The 19873-nt window shown below is 49.4% G+C and overlaps 1 protein-coding gene and 1 pseudogene across 2 annotated transcripts in view; one reads left to right on the top strand and one right to left on the bottom strand.

The window, feature by feature from the left end:
• Nucleotides 1-4671: 4671 nt before the first annotated feature.
• Nucleotides 4672-19873, top strand: part of CAMK1G (calcium/calmodulin dependent protein kinase IG) — a 29228-nt gene continuing 14026 nt past the window's right edge. Inside the window, exons 1-3 of one of the 2 annotated variants that reach the window (XM_067729105.1) lie at nucleotides 4672-4848; nucleotides 13772-13892; nucleotides 19714-19842. In XM_067729105.1, the coding sequence (XP_067585206.1) occupies nucleotides 13801-13892; nucleotides 19714-19842 (221 nt within the window). In that variant the 5' untranslated portion in view covers nucleotides 4672-4848; nucleotides 13772-13800. Of the gene's footprint in view, nucleotides 4849-6316; nucleotides 6469-13771; nucleotides 13893-19713; nucleotides 19843-19873 lie in introns of those variants that run through there. The other variant, XM_067729104.1, reaches the window with a different exon arrangement.
• LOC137219877 (small ribosomal subunit protein eS25 pseudogene) lies at nucleotides 18985-19408 on the bottom strand (annotated as a pseudogene).

Genomic DNA, 19873 nt, shown 5'->3' with positions numbered 1-19873 from the left:
GAGCGCCCACCCAACACGTTTGCCCCCCACCACTGTCTTTCAAGGTCACACTTGTGACCTTGGAGAGTCGTGACTGATTCCGCCAGCTATGGATACAGAAATATACGCAAGTAATGATGGACACGGAGGAGGAAGGTACAGCAATCTCTGTCGAGGACCAGAAGCAGGTACCCACATAGAAACTGACTACGTCATCAGCCAAAAATCCAAAGCCCAGGGTGATAGTCTTATTCTGCCCCCCATTTCTTCCTGGAACATGGCATATACCAGGACTGGGCTCATTTGGGAATGTGACTCAAGGCAACAAAGGTGAAAGATTCTTCTAGCCATAGACACACAGCAAACACAAGGGGGGGGGGATCAAGTGAAAATCTACTCATCTCGTCGGGCATCCAACCTGCAGGATCCAGTGCCACCCCCGGTCCCACCCAGTGTAGAGCTAGATATAGCTGAATGCTTGCTGAACCTTAGCAGAGGCTGAGTAGGATAGGAAGATGTGCAGGAAGCACATAGGATGAATCATGGGAAAGAAGAGAAGAAAGAGAAAGTTCGGGTGTCATGGGCTGCGACCTTCCTCCCTAGGCGGAGGGGCCATGGGGAAGCAGCCAGAGACGCTGACTGAATGGCCCACCCAACACCCAACTCTGCAGACTCTAAAGAAGTTGGAAGATGCAGTGCAAACCAGAAGAAGTGAACTCTTTTATATATTCTTCTGGATTCTGTGGTGGGGAGGGGTAGCCCGTGGTAGCCTGTTACTAATGGACTGAATTCCTGCTCCTACCGTTAACGGTGTCAAACTCAGTACACACCAGAAAACTCTCCTTTTAGGTTTTATTCAGCATCTTGATTTTGCAAACCTTTGTGGAACATGCTCTCTGCCAGGCAATATGGTGGTTATAGAGGTAATTGAGACATGGTTTGTACCCTTAGAGAACTTGTCACTTCTGGGCAACCTTGACATGCATCAGACCAATTTCCATCTCAGTGGAGCAGGGTGGATGCCATTGTAGAGACGGGCTTTGGGAGAACAGAGAGGGTGGTCCATTTTGCCTGTGGGCCCAGGGAAGGGTGCTTAGGAGAGGAGACGTTTTACAGGTTCACTTCAAATAAAAAGATGAGCACATCACAGGCTGCAGGAACAATGCACATCATGCCTATTCCTGGAAGAACTAGAAATCTGCTGCCTGATTTTTAAAACAAATACTAAAGTAACAAGTATTACATTGTGCTAGCCTGTCTCTGCTATCCTGTCATTTCCATTCTCTGCCCCCATCCTCACTCCCTGTGCCCATTCCATTCTCTATTAACCAACTTCAGTGGGAAATGTGTTATGACATCAATGGGATTTGTTCCTTGGTGGCCCCTCCCCCTCTCATTATCTTTCCCATCATACTTTGAAGGCCTTGTGTGATTTTCTCCTTTTCCTGCTTCACCAGCAGCAATTGGGGATCCTCTCTCTCCAGCTTCCACTGCCCAGCCACAATGCACTTCTCTGTCTTTCCAATAGGTATGGCTCCTTTCCACCCCAGGACCTTTACACTTGCTGTTCTTTGGTGTCTCCAACTGTTCTTGTAGCTAATTCTCCTTTCTTCTGATTCCAGTTTGAAAGTCACTTCCTTGGGGCTAGTAAGATCCCCTTATCACATGCTTTCTTAAAGCCCTAAACTGTTCATAGTATTTATCACAACTGTAATGATCTGTATTTGTTTAAAATCTGACAATACTGCTAGAGCACAAGGCCCATCAGGACAGAGACTGTGCCTACTGTGTTTACTACTGTATGCTCAGAGCCCAGCTTACTGCCCAGGACAGAGTAGGTGCTCACAAATATTTGTTGCATGAATGAACGAATGGATATAGTTTTCCCTTCCCTTTTCCACCCTGGCACCTCATTATGTCTTGTCATTTCCTATCCAGAAAGCTCAATCTGAGATCTAATTAAATGTAAAAGACAGGGCTTCCCTGGTAGCACAGTGGTTGAGAGTCCGCCTGCCGATGCAGGGGACACAGGTTCATGTCCCGGTCCGGGAAGATCCCACATGCCGCGGAGCGGCTGCGCCCGTGAGCCTGCGCGTCTGGAGCCTGTGCTCCGCAACGGGAGAGGCTGCAACAGTGAGAGACCCGAGTACCACCAAAAATAAAATAAAAGCACAGACCAAGGGGAGGCAAGAATGTGCTCTTCGACAGACAAAGGATTGCTCTGTCCTCATGAGTGCACCTCCCTTTTCTCTCCTTACCCCAACCACAGGAAGACCCCCTTATTTTGTTTATTTGGGGGATAAGTGCGACCACACGGGAGCAGCAGAGGTGAGGACCTGGTGAGTACACTTAGCCACTTCTCCTTTTGCCAGCATCACCTGTGAACTAAATAATAGCTTGATAAGCTCAGACCCACACCAATCATTTTGGGGTGAAAGGAGGAAGCTGATGGGCAATGGCACCCCCTTCAGGCTGCTCCTTTCTTCTCTCTACCCCTGCTCCCTCTTGGTTCCAGCCAGCCCTCACCCCCTCAGGTCTCAGTGACTGCAAGGCTCGTCTGCTGATTTTCCAGTCTCCGATTTTCCCAGCGTCAGGCACATCACCACTGGGTTCCCATCAACATCCTTGCTTAAAAACTTGCAATGACACTCTACTGCCTTTGAGGGTAAGTCCAAAGCCCTCGCTGCTTCAATACTAGACACTCTAATCTCTCACTGCATTGCAGGTCGTCGTATCCAGCACACACCTTGTATGTTCCAAGCTCTGTGTTTTTCCTAATCCCATCCCACCCACCACACCTCCCATATCTGGTCCTACTCGTCCTTAAGGCTCAGGCTGACTCCCATGAAACTTTTCCATGAAACCTTTCCTGACATCTCCAGCCCACAGCCGGCTCCGCATGGCCTCATCTCTGGTGACAACATGAGTTAATAGCATCCTATCTAGCTATTAATTGATCTCCGATTGTTCTCTGTGTTTTAGTTTATGTGTAATAAATATTTGGTTGAATTGTTGATTGGAGAAAACATAACGAAACGGCCATTACAAGAATCTGAACCGAGCCAAAATGCAAGCACAGGGATGTATGTGCGCATGCATGTGTGTGCACGAGTGTGCATGTGTTATCAAGACAAAAGCTCTCTTCCACCTCCTTGGGAAACATTTTCTAGTCACCTGTATCAATACCGGAGCAGTGGATGTGCCCCACTCCGGCCTCTGATGTCTGGCGTATGACCCAGTCAGTACCTGCAAAAACGTCCACCTTCTGAATTCAGCATAAAGAGGCAACACTTTCTCCCATGCCACCCAACATCTGCTGAACCTACTTCTGTGTCCACAGCCGAGAATTCATTCCCGGCACTCTGGCTCGCCAAGACCAGCAGTGTGCCGGTGGATGGGAGGGAAGGGGGAGGAGGGAAGAGGATGCTGGTGGGTTGGCTCACTTAACTATCCCAGGGGACTACCTCACCCAGGAACCAATTAGAGTCTAGTCTAGTCTATTACAATAGTACCCAAGAGAAGAGAAGAGGGGCCTGAATTAAGATTGTAGAGGTGAAAATATAAAAGCGGCAGCATTTACTTACTGTCTTTTGTGTAAGAAAGGGGGCCAGGGAATATATATATTATTTTGTTTGTTTCTGCATGAAATACTGGAGAGATACACAAGAAAGTAATAAAAGTGGCCACCTGTAGAGGGCAGGGTAGGGGGAAGGGGTGGGTGGGGAGTGGATGGAGTGAGACACCTCTATGTATGACTTTCAATAGAGTTCTGATTTCTGACCCACATGAATGTGTTGTTTATTCAAAAAAACACAAACGATAAAAAATGGAAAGGCAGGGGCTTCCCTGGTGGCGCAGTTGTTGAGAATCTGCGTGCCAATGCAGGGGACATGGGTTCGAGCCCTGGTCTGGGAAGATCCCACATGCCGCGGAGCAACTAGGCCCGTGAGCCACAACTAGTGAGCCTGCGCTTCCAGAGCCTGTGCTCCGCAACAAGAGAGGCCGCGACAGTGAGAGGCCCGCGCACCGCGATGAAGAGTGGCCCCCGCTTGCCACAGCTAGAGAAAGCCCTCGCACAGAAAAGAAGACCCAACACAGCCAAAAATAAATAAATAAATAAAATTTTTTTTAAAAAAATGGAAAGGCACAATTTAAAAGCTAAGAGCTTCCAGAAGGAGGGGAATGGTCTCCTGGGGTCCAATGGGTTAGAACTGAGAAGAGGATGGTAGATTTGGGGATCAGAATGCTTTGCTTCTAGAAACAGGTGAGAGGGGTGAAACCATGCAGCATTGGGCCCCCCGAGGGATATCCAAGTGCTTCCCCCATTTTATAAGACACTGAGGGTTCTGTAGTCTCTGCTTTCAGCCAGTATAGATATCCTATTGCTTAGGAAGGTATTTTAAACAACATACACCAGCAACTGAGTGGTTAAGAGGGAAACGGAGGCAGGCAGTCTCTGATTTTCTATTATCACCCCATTCAGGCCAATGGAAACCTTCAATTTGATGTTTTGTTTTTGCCTTTTATGTTTTCCCTCTCTCCATCACACACTTCCATGCAAATACAATCACACACACACACACACACACACACACACACACACAGCATAAAAGGGCCCCCTTGCAAAAGGATTTTTCTGGATCTGCTCAGAGGGAAGGAAAGGCAGAGGAAAGGAAGGAGAGATGTAAGCCGCCCTAGCTACTTTTCCTCCCCTTTAAGGCTGCCTGGTTACAGTCCTAGGAAAGAAAACCCCTGCATTCCTCCCCTTTAATTCGGTTTATTGTTGAAGCGCTGGAGCAAGCTAATCCTCACAGACCTGTAGGAGCTGGAGTGGGAGGGCCACGGGCACCGTTCTCTCGGATTCCCTGGGTAAGATGAACCTGCTTCTTTATTTGGTTTGAGGAGGTTTCTTTGTTTAGCGGGAGGCTCGTGGCACCAAGAGAGTGGGTTTGAAGAGCCACTCTTGCAAGCAACTTGGGTGTTTATTTCAGCCCCAGTTCCTGTCTTGCCTGACTCTCAAGGTATCAAGGGGAAGTTGTAGCTGCCTTGGAAGATAAGTCTGAATGGGTGTCCGGGTAGGACCTCTGCGGAGATTATCTGGCCATCACTTCAGGGTTGGCTTGAGTGGGAACCTTTCGCACTCCTGGGCAAAGAAAAGGGAGCAAAATATCTGTATGTGACCCTCCTGCCATGCCTGCTTGCATTTAGGGACAGCCCTCTGGGCTCTGTTCCTGGGAGGGGCTGTCCATCTGCAGGGTGTCAGGATCTCCAGCGCCCTTGCACCCCTCCCTCCTGCTCAGCCTTCATTTCTTAACCTATCAGACCCCATCTGTCAAATGGGGCAATGCCCTGTTTTGGTTCTCCCCACCTGTCTAGGTTGTTGTGAAGATTAGGAGAGTCAGTGGGCAAAAAGGAGGTTTGTAAGCAGTCAGTGGCTCTGCAGACCCAAGGCAGGCAGACCAGCCTCAGTGCCTCCTGGCAGGGTCTGTGGCCCAGAGCCCGCTCCTGTCCCCCGCTGCGTTAGGATGCAGAACTCAGCAGGGACACCGCTGTCAGTCACCTTCCTCAGGGGCAAGTCTCTCTCCCTTCTGTCTTTAAACTTCCCTAGTTCAGTTCTCAGGTAAAAATGGTAAAAGGAGGTCTGGACTCACCACCACCCGCATCCGCACTGTGGCCCCTTCTTTCCACGTAACTTTGACGCACAAACATTAACCCTGAGGCTCCCGGGGACGGCTGCCGGGGCTCTCGCTGCTGTTCTAGCAGCAGTGCGTGGCTGGCCAGCTGCTTGCTCTGGAGCCAGATCAGTTGATGAGGAGGAAAATCTCTGAGAAGGGTCAAGAGAGTCAAGCAGGTTCCATCTTGGGTGGGGAGGTGATCTTTCCCAGATCAGAGGCTGGAGACAGCCCGGCCCCTGGCAGTCCTACTGACTTAAGCTTAACTAGGGCCAAAGACAAGACCCAATAGGCCATAATACAAAGTGCTTAGTAATACCTGATATGGGAACCACACTCTACAGTGAGTAATGTGCTTTTAATTAATCATCTTTAAGACAAGCCCATTGGGCTGGTGGGGCAAAGAGTGGTTCCACTGAGACTCTACAAGGCAAAGCTGGATACTGGTGAAATCCATTTGATGACAATAGCATTTGAACCCAGATCTTCTGACCTAGTCGGTGACCTTTCCGTGATATTACAGATAGCTACGGTGCAGGTGTGAGTGTGGGTGTTTTTCTGTGTATTAAGAGCACTCTTCAGAAAGATAGGGCAAAACTTTGGGAAAGAAGCTCAAGGTTAGAGTGAGAAAAGGTTTGAGCTGGAGCCAGAAGCCACTTAGGCAAGAGACAGATGGCCAGCCCCAGAGTCAGTGTTGAGAAATCTGAGTGTTCCCGGGATCCAACCTTCCCCAGATCATCCGAGCCAGCCATGCGTTCCAGGGGGAATCAGTTGGTTGGTGGGATTACGGGAGAGCATCCTAAGGATGAGGGCGGAGGTAAGTGAAATTCCAACAACCACCCGCAGGAAAGAGGCGACAGGTTACGTGGTGGGGGACAGGGAGACTGCTTTTGGGGTCTGATGGACTGGGGCTCATGCCCGGCTCTGTCACTTGCTATCTGTTTGATTTGGGGCATTTTTCTTAATATTTCTACCCATCAGTACCTCAACTATAAAATGGGGTTAACGATACCCGATACCTACCTTGAAAGACATTAAATGAGACAATGGCAGGTAAAGCGCCCAGCACGGGGATCACCCAGGTGATCAGTCTGGGGCAGCGAATACCTTAGGGCCTGGGAGCAATTCTGCAATTCTGGCTGCAACTACAAAGAATCTCCTTCCGAGAGACCAGCGCCTCCCTGACCCCCTGTGCCCCAGTCACGCACGTACACGCGGCCAGGACTAAACTGATATCCCTGAGTGACGGGGCCCAGCCGCAGCCTGCCAGAGGCAGCGGAGTGAATGGGCTGCAGCATGAATGGGGGTGGGGGGGGCAGCTCTCTCCAAGCGGGCTGCGTGCCAGCCCTACAAGTGCTGGTGCATGGCCACGGTCGAGGGCGAGGGGACTGGGGGTTAGCAGCTACCCCTGTGGAAAGCAAGCTGGTGATGGTGCCAGGGAGCTGCACGGGTTGTGGATGACCGTCACACCCGTGTCCTGGAGCGGGGGAGGGGGAGGGGGAGGCTGGGAACTCAGAGCTTCTTGTGGCTCTTGCCACAGCCATTCTGAGCTCAGCCCGTCCTTCCTCCTGTTCCGTCTCCCCGGGTGGAGGTCTCTCCTCTCACCTTCCAGGGGGCGCAGTACAGTGAGCCTCTTGCGTGCGAGTGGGTCTTAAAGGCAGCGTGTGGCAGACACACAGTTACACCTATGACTCTCGAACCCTGCTTAGAAAGGTACCCCAGTGGAGACCAGCCCATGGAGAAACCCAACCCAGGCAGTGTTAACTCTGTGCTCCAACAGATCTCTGCCTTCTTGGTTGATAAAGTAGTTGGTTTGCATTTCAGGGCTACATGTATGAAAAATGATACGTCTTCAAACACTTTAGAATCAGAGTGAGATGCGGGTCACACTTGAGAGGCATGTGGGAGCCGAGACCAGCTGAGGAAACAGCAGATTCACGTCTCCTGCTGTGTGCTCACCCCTATTTAAACTGTTTGCTTCCCCTCTCTCTGCTCAGTGTTTAATCCACGTGCCTATAAAGTGGGCTCACTGCACAGCACTTTAGAGGTTACAGAATGCTTTCATGCCTGTGGATGCACTGGAAGCCCCCAGGAATCCTGGGAACTAAACAGAGCAGGGATCATTAGTCCCATTCAGCAGATGAGGAAAATGAGCGCATTAAGAATAAGTAACACACCCAGCTCTCTCCAGTGACTCTTATGTGTCAACCCCTCAGCCACCAAACAAAGCAGCACAGAATTCTGGCTTGTCACTGCAGCAGGGTTTGATTAAACTTAAATGTGGGTTTGAGCCTGAAATAAACTGCAGGAGGCAATTGAAAAATGACCTTCCTCAGTGATTTTGGGAACAGAAACTGGCATGCACAGTTGGCCTTGGAGATGTCAGACTAGGGGGAGGGCTGGAGATGGAGCCGGTGTTCCTGGGAGGGTCTGTCCAGCCAGAAGTCTTCAGGAGCTTTTCAGGTCCAGAGCCCGAGCTCTGGCAAGCTGACCAGCCACTTCAGCTGCAGCCTATGAATTGGAAGTAGGTTCTGATGGCACACACAGACCCAGCCACGTGCCTGTGCACCAGGAGGAGAGCAGGGCTGGGAGTGATGACAGCAGGCTGCTGGAAATTTCATCTATTGCTCATTTATACAATCACAGAACGTCAGAGCTGGCCCGGTCCCCACTTTCCCCAGTAGGCTCTGAGCAACCATAGATTCTCTGGATGCTAGTAAGTGTTGCAAAAGGAAAGAATTTACAGTTACAGTCTAGTAAAGTTGAGGGACACTCTAGGTTAAAGAGCATGAAGCAGGTGTCTTTAACAGCCCCCAGAGCCTTTAATAAGGTAACACGGAACATGAATCTCCAAGAAGGGGCAGTTAGCAAATCTGCTTTGCTTACAGAGAGTCTCCTAGGACTAATATTCTAAAAAACAAATGTCAAGGAACCCTAATCTAGTCCATTCTCCTCTTTTTACTAAGGAGAAAGGTGGAAGCCCAGAGATGTACAGTGATCTGCCTGGGGCTGCACACTTCTTGGTGCCGAGCCAAGACTGGAGGCAGAATTTGACCTCTTTCCAGTGTGCCTCTCAGCCCAGAGGATGAGGAGAAATCCAATATAGGCCAGAGTCCAGGAAACTGTGTCAGGCCAGACCCAGGAAAGAGAATGTCCCAGCTTTAGTCTTCAGGCCCCTTTATAACCAAACAATTTATATATTGCCATGATTCTGTGTGTCCCAACCTGGAGACAGGGAGCACATTCTCATGTGCTTATAAGACAACTGGTAACCTCCCTCCCAAGACACACAGTCCTTTCGGAGTCATGCTCTCAAGGAATGGAGAACCCCAGAAGTGGTCTTAGGGTGGGCAAATTCCTCTGGGGTCAGTAAAGGAGCCACACCTGGTCCCGCAGGAAGGCTCTGAGGCTTGCCCACCATGCCTCCAAGTCATTCATGCCTCCTTGCTCAGAAGCCTCAAGTGAGAGCCCTGGAGAAGGCTCTTCCCATAGGCAGAGTTGAGAGCCATTATCCGGAGTTGTAGGCTGCAGGGATGCTACTCGAAGATTCTCGCCTTCCATGTGTCCATCTCCTCTAGTTTACTCGTATCCAGCTTAGGAATCTACTGTGGGTTTGGGAAACATACATTGGATCGGACTGAACTGAATGCCTCTGGATTCAAACATGGTGCCCCCGAGATTCTGGGACGTCTCATCAGGTGGGGTGACACTCTGAAGCAATTAGCCCTGTTGATTAATTTTTTAAAAGCACCTCAGAGCAGAGTCTTAAGTGGCTATGACTCAAGATAGTAACCTTTGGCTAAAGAGGCCGTGTGGACCAGGGCAGGCAGGAGTGAGTGTCCAGAGAGAGGGTCCTGGGCAGGGTGGGGTCATAACATGACTTGGTACCTACGTAATATGGTGATGGCAATGAGGAGGCCCCTGAAGATAAATGTCACGTGCCTTCGGGTTCTGCCTGGGGCTAGTTGCTGCCCCTGTGAACAGCCGGAGCCTGGGAAGGAGAGAAGGACAGCAACGCTCCGTGAAAGAAGCATGTGAAGCGTGCCTGCCTCCTGGGCTCACAGCCTGAGCATCTCTCCGCAGCAACTCATAAATAGGCAGGCTGGATGCCACCCGCCTATTCCCAGAAGCTCAGAAAGCGCCACACTCAGGGGTAGCGTCCACCTCAGGACTGTGCCGCCTGCCCTTTAGGAATAACTTTTCCCTCCGTAGTCTCCTCCCCAGCTATGGAATTTTTTCCCAAGAGATCAGGAAGGTCATCTGTCATATAGAAGACCATACAACAGAGCAGGAACTAGGAGCCTGGTGTTGCCCTGTGGGGGTTACTTTAGAACCAAGTGAGAGCAATATTGGAGTTTCAACCTTCTCGGAATTTTTCTTTTTCTCTGAAAGGGCCTCAATTACAGAAGTCGAGAGAGGAGATGGAGGATTTTCAGGGAAAGAAGCAGGATGCAGCAATAGAACACCCCTGCCCCCCATCCCAGAGCCCACAGTTAGACCCCTAGCACACAGGGCACCGGGGCCCTGAGGTTTCTCCAAGGTCAAGGAGGGGTGGGAATGAAGTGGAGTTTCAGATCAGGGTCCCTGAGCTTTCCATGCATCTCTGAAGATGGAACTAAATTGTTAGGGCTGAGTGTATGGGAGGAGGGGTGGGCGGGAAAGATGTTTTCTTATAGCCAAGCTTAGGCTAAGAATACTATGTTTTTAAGCTATTTAAGAGCAATGGGAAAGAAGGAACAGTGAGTACAGATCTGCTAATGTGGTGGTGATGCTTCCTGGAAAGTGGACCCATCAATCCACGGAGGCTTCAGAAGGGGGAGTGACGCACGCCCCACTGATGGGCCTGTGCTGGAAAGAAGGCCCTTGATTGGCTCTTTCCTGGGAAAAGGGGCATCTACAGCCCAGTTGTTCTGTGGAGGGGAGACACAGAGAGGGAGTCACACAAACTAATCCTGTTGATAGGCTCCTTTTAAGGTCCAGCCCCTGGCCCTCATCCCCTACATCCTTCAAGACTTCTCAGCTGCCCTGTGTCTATACAGTAAGAAGCAATTGGTCCAAGCACAGCTCTGATAAGTGGAAGCTGCTAGATTTGGGTCTAAGAATCTGCAGAATCGTATCTGGCTAAAGATAGCCCTCTGTTCCAATATTTCATCTTCCCCAAAGCAATCTCTGCCAGTCAGGGTTCATTTGTCTCCACCTCGTAGACCGTGCCCTCGAAGTTTAAGATCAGCCCGCCATTGTATGCCCGGCGAGTCCTCCTCTGGCCCCTGCCTGTGCCCTGAACTGCTGTGGTCCCTGTGGGCTGCCATCCTGCCAAGAGGAACAAATCAGCAAATGGGCCTGGAGATACGAGGGTACACCAGGTCTACGTTGAGCTGTATCGAATGCTAAAGAAGGCTTAACATTTCCCACGTGTGCTTTTCATAATAACAGCCACCAATTATTATATAGCCACGTTGCACATTTACACCCTAGACTAAAATGTACAAAGGAGATGTAGCTTCTTTATTTCCTATAAAATCTTCCCCATGAATACCCACCCTACCAGGCAGCAAAAACGGTACAAAGGGCAACTTTACATTTGAACTTGTCCATTACAGCATCTCAGGTTTCATAAAGGGTCTCATTTGGTTGATCCAGTATCTTTCAGGAAAACACAGCCTTGAGATGGTCTTTTCTCCTCCTGTTCATTTTCAAGGTAGCCTTTTGTGTTATAAGGTACTTACTTGACCTGTTTGTGGCAGGGGAGAAGGGGGCCCCCTACTTATCAGGGACCTCAGATCCCTGAGAACTCACAGAGGCTGACTAGCCACCTCTGAGGTGTGCCTGGTCCCATCTGGCCCCTGGGGCATCAGGCCGACATCCTCCACTAAAGGCCTGATTCCAGACATTTCCTTCCACGTGAGAAGCCCTGATTGTAGCCGTCTCTTCTTCTGGACCCTGGTTGACAGGAGCCCTAGCAACTCTATATCCCCTCACCAGGGCCGTGGGCAGAGGTGAGCCAGTAAACGTTTAACGTCTGATTCTTGGGGGATGGGGCGGGGAGTGAAGGAGAAGCCCTGATGGTAGCGTTTGCCTGTTCCCATGGTGTAAATACTCCCACTGTGGTCAATTCCAAGCTAACAACATGAGGCCACTGAGCATGGAGTTTGGTCAGCCGTGGGTCCAGCGCCGACAGGCTCTGAGGAACTTCTGACCCTGCAGGTCATGTGACACTGACTCACTCACCTCCCCCATCTGGGCCTGTCCCGTGATGACTGTTAAATGTGTTGAAGTCAGAGTTCCTCCAAGGCTTAGGGTCTCCCACCAGCAGAGTCCTGGGGAGCCCCTCCACCCATGTCACCGATCTCCCCCATTCCTAGATGGATGTTTACTACAAGAGGGTGAAAACAAGATGTGTGTTTCTGACAACTACACCGTCTGTCTCCCCATCTCCTTCTCAGGATCCACTTGGGCCAAAATCGTCAGTCTTTCCACACCTCTTCCTCCTAGCAAGGACCATCCTTGTGTCACATTCTTCTTATTTCCAGGGTCTTAAGCCTCACAGTTGTCACTTAAAGGCAGAAAAGTTTTCCCCCTGTATCACAGAACCTATTTTATGACGTGAGTCCTCCCCTGACCTTCATCTAAATAAGACCCTTCCTGATTATCCCTCTAATAAGCTCGGGTTTTGTTCTTTTATGATCTACCCACACTTTGTCACTGTATACATGTTAGCTGACTTGTTCGCTTCCTGACCCCTCCAGCCTCCCGGCCCTAGGAAGGCAGAGCCCTCACCCGTGTTCTTCACCTGACCACCGGGTTATACACTAAGTACCATAAGTAATTTTACCTTGCAATGAAATGTAACAGGAACTCATTTGTCTAAAAACGTATTGAAAAACATTAATTAAGACACTAGAGCTAGGTGTCAGGGGGCTAGAATGCAGTGTGATACAGTGAGGGATGCATAGCTTCTGTTCCTAGTCTTGCCTAAGAAATCTAGACTGTAAACAATTAGCTCTATAACCTTGGCTAGATTATCTGATCTTCAGATAATCATTCTGAATCATCCTTATAAAAGATTTGAGATCTGCTCTATCTACCTCACGAGAAGCTAAGACCACTTCTCTGGTTCTCCATTTCTCATTACATCAGTCAGGGTCCCAACAGGAAACAGATGACGTATATTGATCGACAAGGAGAGTTTACCGAAGGTATTATTTAGAGGGATACAGTCAGGGTACATATACGTACAGCCCCTGGCACATTATAGGTGTTGATTGTTGAATAAATATGGTATTGAGAGAACTCATGTAAGCTCAGGACACAATTCAACTCAGATTTTAATGAATAACTGTTTTTCCAGCACTGTGGAATGTGCTGGGATGTGGTGGGAATTGCAGAGGAAACACAATGCTCATTCATCTAATATTCATTCATTTAACCCATAAGTTAAGAACAGTAATGACTGGAGGTGGCATCAGAGCTGTGATAATAGAAAGAAGGGCGGCTGACCCGGTAGTCTGAATAAATACTTGGGCGATTACTTGGTATCTTAAGAAACAGCCCAGATGCCTTCAAGGTGGATAGTCCCATGTTAATCATTCGTGTATGTCTTATCACGCTTACGTATGTTTGTACAAAGTGGATTTTCCACTACTAGACTCTAAACTCCATGAGGATGGGGCAAGCACAATGGGCATGCAGTAGACGGTCAATAAAATTTGTTTTGGTAGTTTAAAAAGCAAATGGAGGGCTTCCCTGGTAGCGCAGTGGTTGAGAGTCCGCCTGCCGATGCAGGGGACACAGGTTTGTGCCCCGGTCCGGGAAGATCCCACATGCCACAAGAGCGGCTGGGCCCGTGAGCCATGGCCGCTGAGCCTGCGCGTCCGGAGTCTGTGCTCCGCAACGGGAGAGGCCACAACAGTGAGAGGCCCACGTACCGCAAAAAAAAAAAAATTTAAAAAAAAGCTAGTGGAGAGAATAAGTCTTATTTTTGCCAATTACCCAGGTTTTGCTTCCAGTCCTTCCTTCCAGTTGTTACATGCAGGATGTATTTTAGATTCTTTTTACAACTTGTTCTCATCCGATTGGAGGAATTATCTGATCAGACCCTTTCTTCCCTTCCTCAAACCAAGCATCCGCAGAAGCTTCAACTCTGGAGGCAATGGGTCGGAAGGAAGAAGATGACTGCAGTTCCTGGAAGAAACAGACCACCAACATCCGGAAAACGTTCATCTTCATGGAAGTGCTGGGATCGTGAGTCCTGGGGCTGAGGATAGGGTGGCCGGGCTGCCTGCTGTGGGGAGTCGGAAAAGAGTCATCCTGGGCCAGCAGAGAATGATAAACTGGGCTGAGCCTGCTGTAACACTATCTCAGTAGCTCTCAGGGGATAGAGTAGGGGCTTCAGGGGGTAGATTAGGGAAAGGCACCTTGGGGTAATACAGAGGACAATCCAGCCCTTTCCCCAGGGTTCTGCCTCCTTCATCCCAGAGGCCCCCGCCCTTCTTCCAGATCTGTGACAACTTGTGAGTCCTGCCCTGGTTGCAGGAAAGAGGAGTTCTGGAGCATCTCTGGAGACTCAGTGACTCTAGAACCTTCCTGGGCCTCCTCACCCAGCTTTCTCATTTCCCCCCTGCAGTGAACAGGTCAAACCCACTGTCTGCTATAGACAGAAAAAGGAGCTTCTGAGGCTTGGAGAGTGGATGGGTTACACACACCTGAATCGGCTCCCACCACCACCATCCTTTCTGCTCCATATTTAAGTACCATGTTGGAAAAATAAAGTCACACTGTAGCCAAACTCCTACCAGCCTCTGGGGTGTCTGTTCCTTCCCCCTTGACAATGATTACATGGCTGGTGGAGCAGAGACAGCCTGTCTGGAACTGACTCTCCACTTAGTCCCACTCCTCCTCCGAGAGGTCACAGCCTCTGACACAGGCTGGCACCCACTCCAGGCCACCAGCTCCCAAGGCCTCAGAACCCAAGCTGGTCAGCCAGTTAGTCTGGGCTAATTGGGCTGGGGACATGAGGGGCCCTTAGTGGGCTGTCCACTCAAGCCAGCTTTCCCTTTAGCCAAATTGGCTAAGTTTAGTCCCCTCCGCCTGGCTAGGAGGCAGTGACCTCAGGCAGCGACAGCTGCCTACACTCTCTCTGCAGCCGTAAAGGAGTCAGCTCGGCCCTGAGAGAAGGCATCTGAGCCCTCCCATCCCAGGCAAGGGTGACACTCCGCACACAGGGAGATCTCAGCGGCCGCCATGGTCATCAGAGCCTCCACCCTCCATGGAGGGCCATTGTAAAGTTGCGGGTGGCTAGAGAGGGGATTTGGGGCAGGAGAGAGAGACAACGCCCATGAGTGAATCTGAAATGATTTGCTAAGCAGCCCAAAAATCCAGAGAAGGAGAAATAAGCCCAGGTTGACAAGAGCGTACTCACCAAGTGCTCAGATTTGTGCTATAGGATTCTGAGAGGCAGCACATGCCACCCTTACAGAGTTCAGTGAGGGCTGCCAAGCAGCTTCTAAACCCAGGAGGACATTGGAGCCACCTGGGGAGCTTATGCCTCTAACTTTTAACTGTGAAAATGTTTAAGTAAAGAAAAGGTGAGGGCTTCCCTGGTGGCACAGTGGTTGAGAGTCCGCCTGCCGATGCAGGAGACATGGGTTCATGCCCCGGTCCGGGAAGTTCCCACATGCCGCGGAGCGGCTGGGCCCGTGAGCCATGGCCGCTGAGCCTGCGCGTCCGGAGCCTGCGTGTCCGGGAAAGGCCACAACTGTGAGAGGCCCATGTACCACAAAAAAAAAAAAAAAGAAAAGGTGAAATAATAGTACAGTGAACTCCGATATACCCACCACCTAAATTCAATAGTGATTAACATTTTACTAATTTGCTTTACATACACACAAACACACACTCACACACACTGCATTGAACTATTTGTAAACAACTTGAAACATCATGACACATCACCTCTGAGTCCTCTGTCGGCCCTGCCTAAGAATGAGGGCATTTTCTTCTATGTTCACAAATATCATTGTCACACTCAAGAAAATGAATAATTCCCTAAAATCATCTTAGTCTAGGGAATTTTTGAAAAATACAAGTTCCTGGTCCCAGACTACTAAGCTGAAATTTAAGGGGCTAGGACCCAGTGGCCAGGCATCTATAAATATATATATATTTATTTATTTATTTATTTATTTATTTATTTATTTATGGCTGTGTTGTGTCTTCATTACTGCATGCAGGCTTTCTCTAGTTGCGGTGAGCAGGGGCTACTCTTCATTGCAGTGCGCATGCTTCTTATTACAGTGGCTTCTCTTATTGCGGAGCACGGGCTCTAGGCGTGTGGGCTTCAGTAGTTGTGGCACGTGGGCTCAGTAGTTGTGGCTTGCGGGCTCTAGAGCACAGGCTCAGTAGTTGTGGTGCACGGGTTTAGTTGCTCCGCAGCATGTGGGATCTTCCTGGACCAGGGATCGAATCTGTATCCCCTGCATTGGCAGGCGGATTCTTAACCACTGCGCCACCAGGGAAGTCCCAGGCATCTGTATTTTAAATGTTGCTGGTGGCTCTAATGTACCCAGCCCAGCACTAATTTGAGGGAAGCAGGTGGACAAGACAGGGCAAGTCACAGCTGTTGCAGCAGCTAAGGCTGAACAAAAGCTAAGAAGAAGTCACCTCTGTGGTGCTCAGGATGGGGACAGGCAGCCCCAGGCTGCAGACCCCACAAAGTTACCCAGGTGAGGTGCTCTCCACAGAGGGGGCAGCTAGACAGAGCTGATTCCCCTCTTCAGGAAGCACCAGAATCCCATGAAAAAGGCCCCTTTCCTCTAGTCCTCAGCTCCTCTGGAACAACCTACCAGGGAAAACAGGCTTTTGTGAAATTTGCCCAGATGCCACCCACAATTCCGGGGCCCTGGGTAGCTGTAGGGACACTGGGCAAAACTTGTCCATTACAGAAGGTACATCACCCAAGTCCCAGGCCTCCTCGTTTCACTGCCAAGGAAGAGATTTTTCTTCTTGGTTCCTCCCTTCCTCTCCATCACCCAGGATCCCAGCAAGAGCAGAGAGCTATTCAGAGCAGGAAACGCAAATCAAGATCTATTGCGGCAAGCGTTTGCTCCTGGCTCTGAAGCCTCTGCCCATCTCGCCTTCTGACCCAAGCAACCTTGGCCACTCAAAACTAGCTCTCTGCTCCCCAGTCTGACAAATGGCACAATTAAGTCTTCTAATCCCTCTCCCCTGCCCCTGCCACACACACACACCCACACACATGCACACACAACACACCTCCCACCCCCACACACACGCACAATGCAAGGCTGCCTGAGCCCAAAGAGCAGTAATTACCACAACATTGCACAACCCTAGGAGATACCACAAACTGCAGGGTCCCCCAGGAAGGTTTGATCTCATTTTACAAGTGGACCCAGAGTGGGTATCAGCTTTGAAATCAGGGGACCATCCATGTGTGGTTCTAAAGATACAGGTGAAAGGGGAGAAATCTGAAGGTGGACCCAAGAACATCACAGGTGGAAGGAATCTTTAAGGCCGTGTGGTTCAACTCTCCTTTTACAATAGGGAAAGTGGGGTCTCAAGATGAGTAGAACACACAGATAATCCCAGTCCAAACTTCCTACCCATCCATCCACCCATCCACCCATCCACCCATCTATCCATCCATCCATCACACAAACACTGACTATCTTCCATATGCTGCCAGGCACAGGACCAGGTACCTATCCAATTTGTCTCTCCTCGTTCCCCGTCTCACACTCTAGCAAAAGAGGCTGGATTACCCGAGGCAGCCCTGCCTCTCCCTGCTGTTTTGCACCTCTAGGCTTTTTCTCATGCTTCTTCCCCACCCCCACCTGAAACATCACTTCCAACTTGTTTTTTCCCTAGGCTAACTCTCACTGATCCCTTAAAACTGAGCTCAGTGTGTTCTTAAGTCAGAGGGCCACAAATGATGTGCTTCTCCGCCATCCCAAGTGGTCAGTTTGGACACATTAGGGAAAAGCGCCCTTTTCTCTAGCTTGCTGTCCAGAGCGAAAATGTTCTTCTAATTATAGTATGAAAAGGTACAGTGGCTCCAAGGTGATGGCATCTGCTGGAATTATACAGTGTGTAACCGCCCAACCATAGCAGAGGACCTGTCTTAAGTGTGCATTTTCTGCGGTCTCATAATACTTCCCGCTGATCTGTGTCTCTCACGCTAGATTCTAAGCTAGACCAATACGAATCCCAGTGCCTAACACGGAGAGGCTCTGTCAGCTCAACAAGTATTCATGTAATGCCTAATAACATTTTTCAAAGTGAATGTTAATTGCTCATTTGTCTGTGCTCTTCACTAATTTACAGGCTCCTTGAGAGCAGAAACACTTCCCTTTTTGTCTCTAGTGTCTAAGATTCAGTAGGTGCTCAATAAATCTTGATTAGAGGGATGAGTGAATGAATGAATGAATGAATAGAGCAAGCTCTGAAGGCTCTAATTAACTCAGTTCCAAGTGCAGCTGGGGGAAACAGGAAACACCAAGTATTTTCTAATGCAGATTGTGAATGTCCTTACACAAGCCTGATTGCTATCGGGGCTTCATGCTAGAATCCCCAGATGGCAGGGGAGAGGATGGCTCAGCTATTTCCTCACCTAAACGCTATCGCCTCTTGTTACAATCAGGTGTTCTCCCTACTGGTATTCAAATAATAATAGTACTAATAAGAATAATAGTATCTAGCCCATGTAGTTTACTAGATCTCAGGAAAACTTTTATGCACTTATGTCTATAACTCAGGTACTCTTCTAAACAACCTTATGAATCAGATACTATTGACATTCTCACTTTTCAGATGAAGAAACTGTGCATACGCAAGTTAAGTGACTTGTTACCCAAAAAGCTGAGGTTCTAACGTGGGCCATCAGGCTCCAGCATCCACCATTTGCTAACTGCTGTTATGGCCTTGTCTCCAGAGGACCCCCTTGAACCAAGAAGCCTGCAATTCGGAATCCTACCCTGTGTTCCCATTGGGTTCCATCGTTTCTGTCTTCAGACAGCCTGCCCAGAGCTGCTGAGTTCCATTTTGTCCTCACAGATCCTACTGAGCGAGAGGACGCTCACCTCCCTTGCCGCTCATCATTGGTTCAGGGCAATCATCGGTATCTAAAACAGATACAAGAGTCTTTTTTCTCTCACTGTCAGAGCCCTGTCTCCCAGTGCTACTTCCAACTGCCACACAGTGACCACACAGCACACAACATTGGGAGAAGCCAAGTAAATTGACTCTGCAGTGGCCTCTCTTTTCTTTTGATTTAATAAAATTTTATTTTTCAAAGTGTACACTTGGTGGGACCTGTTCATGCATCTTCACCAGCAGCTGGGGCATCTCAACCCTTGGTGTTTCTAGTGTAAATTACTTGAGCTCTATGTTTGAAAGCAGCTTAAAAATCCTTTACTAAGGAGCTCCTGAAGGGCTGCCCTGGCCAGGGAACCAGGAAGCTTCAGTCTCTCAGAGACTGCAGCTGGGGTTTATAAGCTTCCAGTTGGGAACTTCTTTACGGAGTTTCTCATATGTCGCTTTGTCAAACAAGACTAGTTATCTAGCTTGTCCCGAACTTTGCCTTTGGACCACTTCTTCTTTTTGGCCTTGCCCCCAGATTTGTTCACTGGGCCTCTGTCTTTCTTGGCCGACTTTCCAGCATCTTTCTTCTTCTTGACGTCCTTGGGCAGCATAGTGAAGCCGGGAGAGCAAGAGCTATCACTGCCGCCTCGCTAAGATCAGCAGTGGCCTCTCTTTAATGGGTTTGCCAAGTGGAGGGGAACCATTATCAAATTATGGAACTAGGCAAGGGTAGCCGCCTAGTCCCTGAGTCTGTAATAGAATCTTTTCTTTCCCACGTGACAGGTGAAAGAAAGAACACAAGGCCATGTCAGATGGGGTCTGCCATGGATACGGCTCCTCGGGGTGCCCACGATGACAATGAAATGACTTACCAGTCCCACCTTCTTTCATCTACCCATTTTGCCTCCAGCAATGCTCTCTACCGGCCAGTAATAATTTTTATCTCTTGGTGTCTTCTACTCAGAGGAGCTTTTTCAGAAGTTTTCCTGGTGAAGCAAAGGGTAACTGGGAAGCTCTTTGCCCTGAAGTGCATCAAAAAGTCGCCTGCCTTCCGGGACAGCAGCCTGGAGAATGAGATCGCTGTGTTGAAAAAGTGAGTGGGTCCTAGGGTTGGTCGAGTGCAA

This window comes from Pseudorca crassidens, chromosome 2 (genome assembly GCF_039906515.1).
Source record: "Pseudorca crassidens isolate mPseCra1 chromosome 2, mPseCra1.hap1, whole genome shotgun sequence".
NCBI lineage: Eukaryota > Metazoa > Chordata > Mammalia > Artiodactyla > Delphinidae > Pseudorca > Pseudorca crassidens.
The sequence above is the reverse complement of the archived record's forward strand: the minus strand, read 5'-3'. Positions and strand labels throughout refer to the sequence as shown.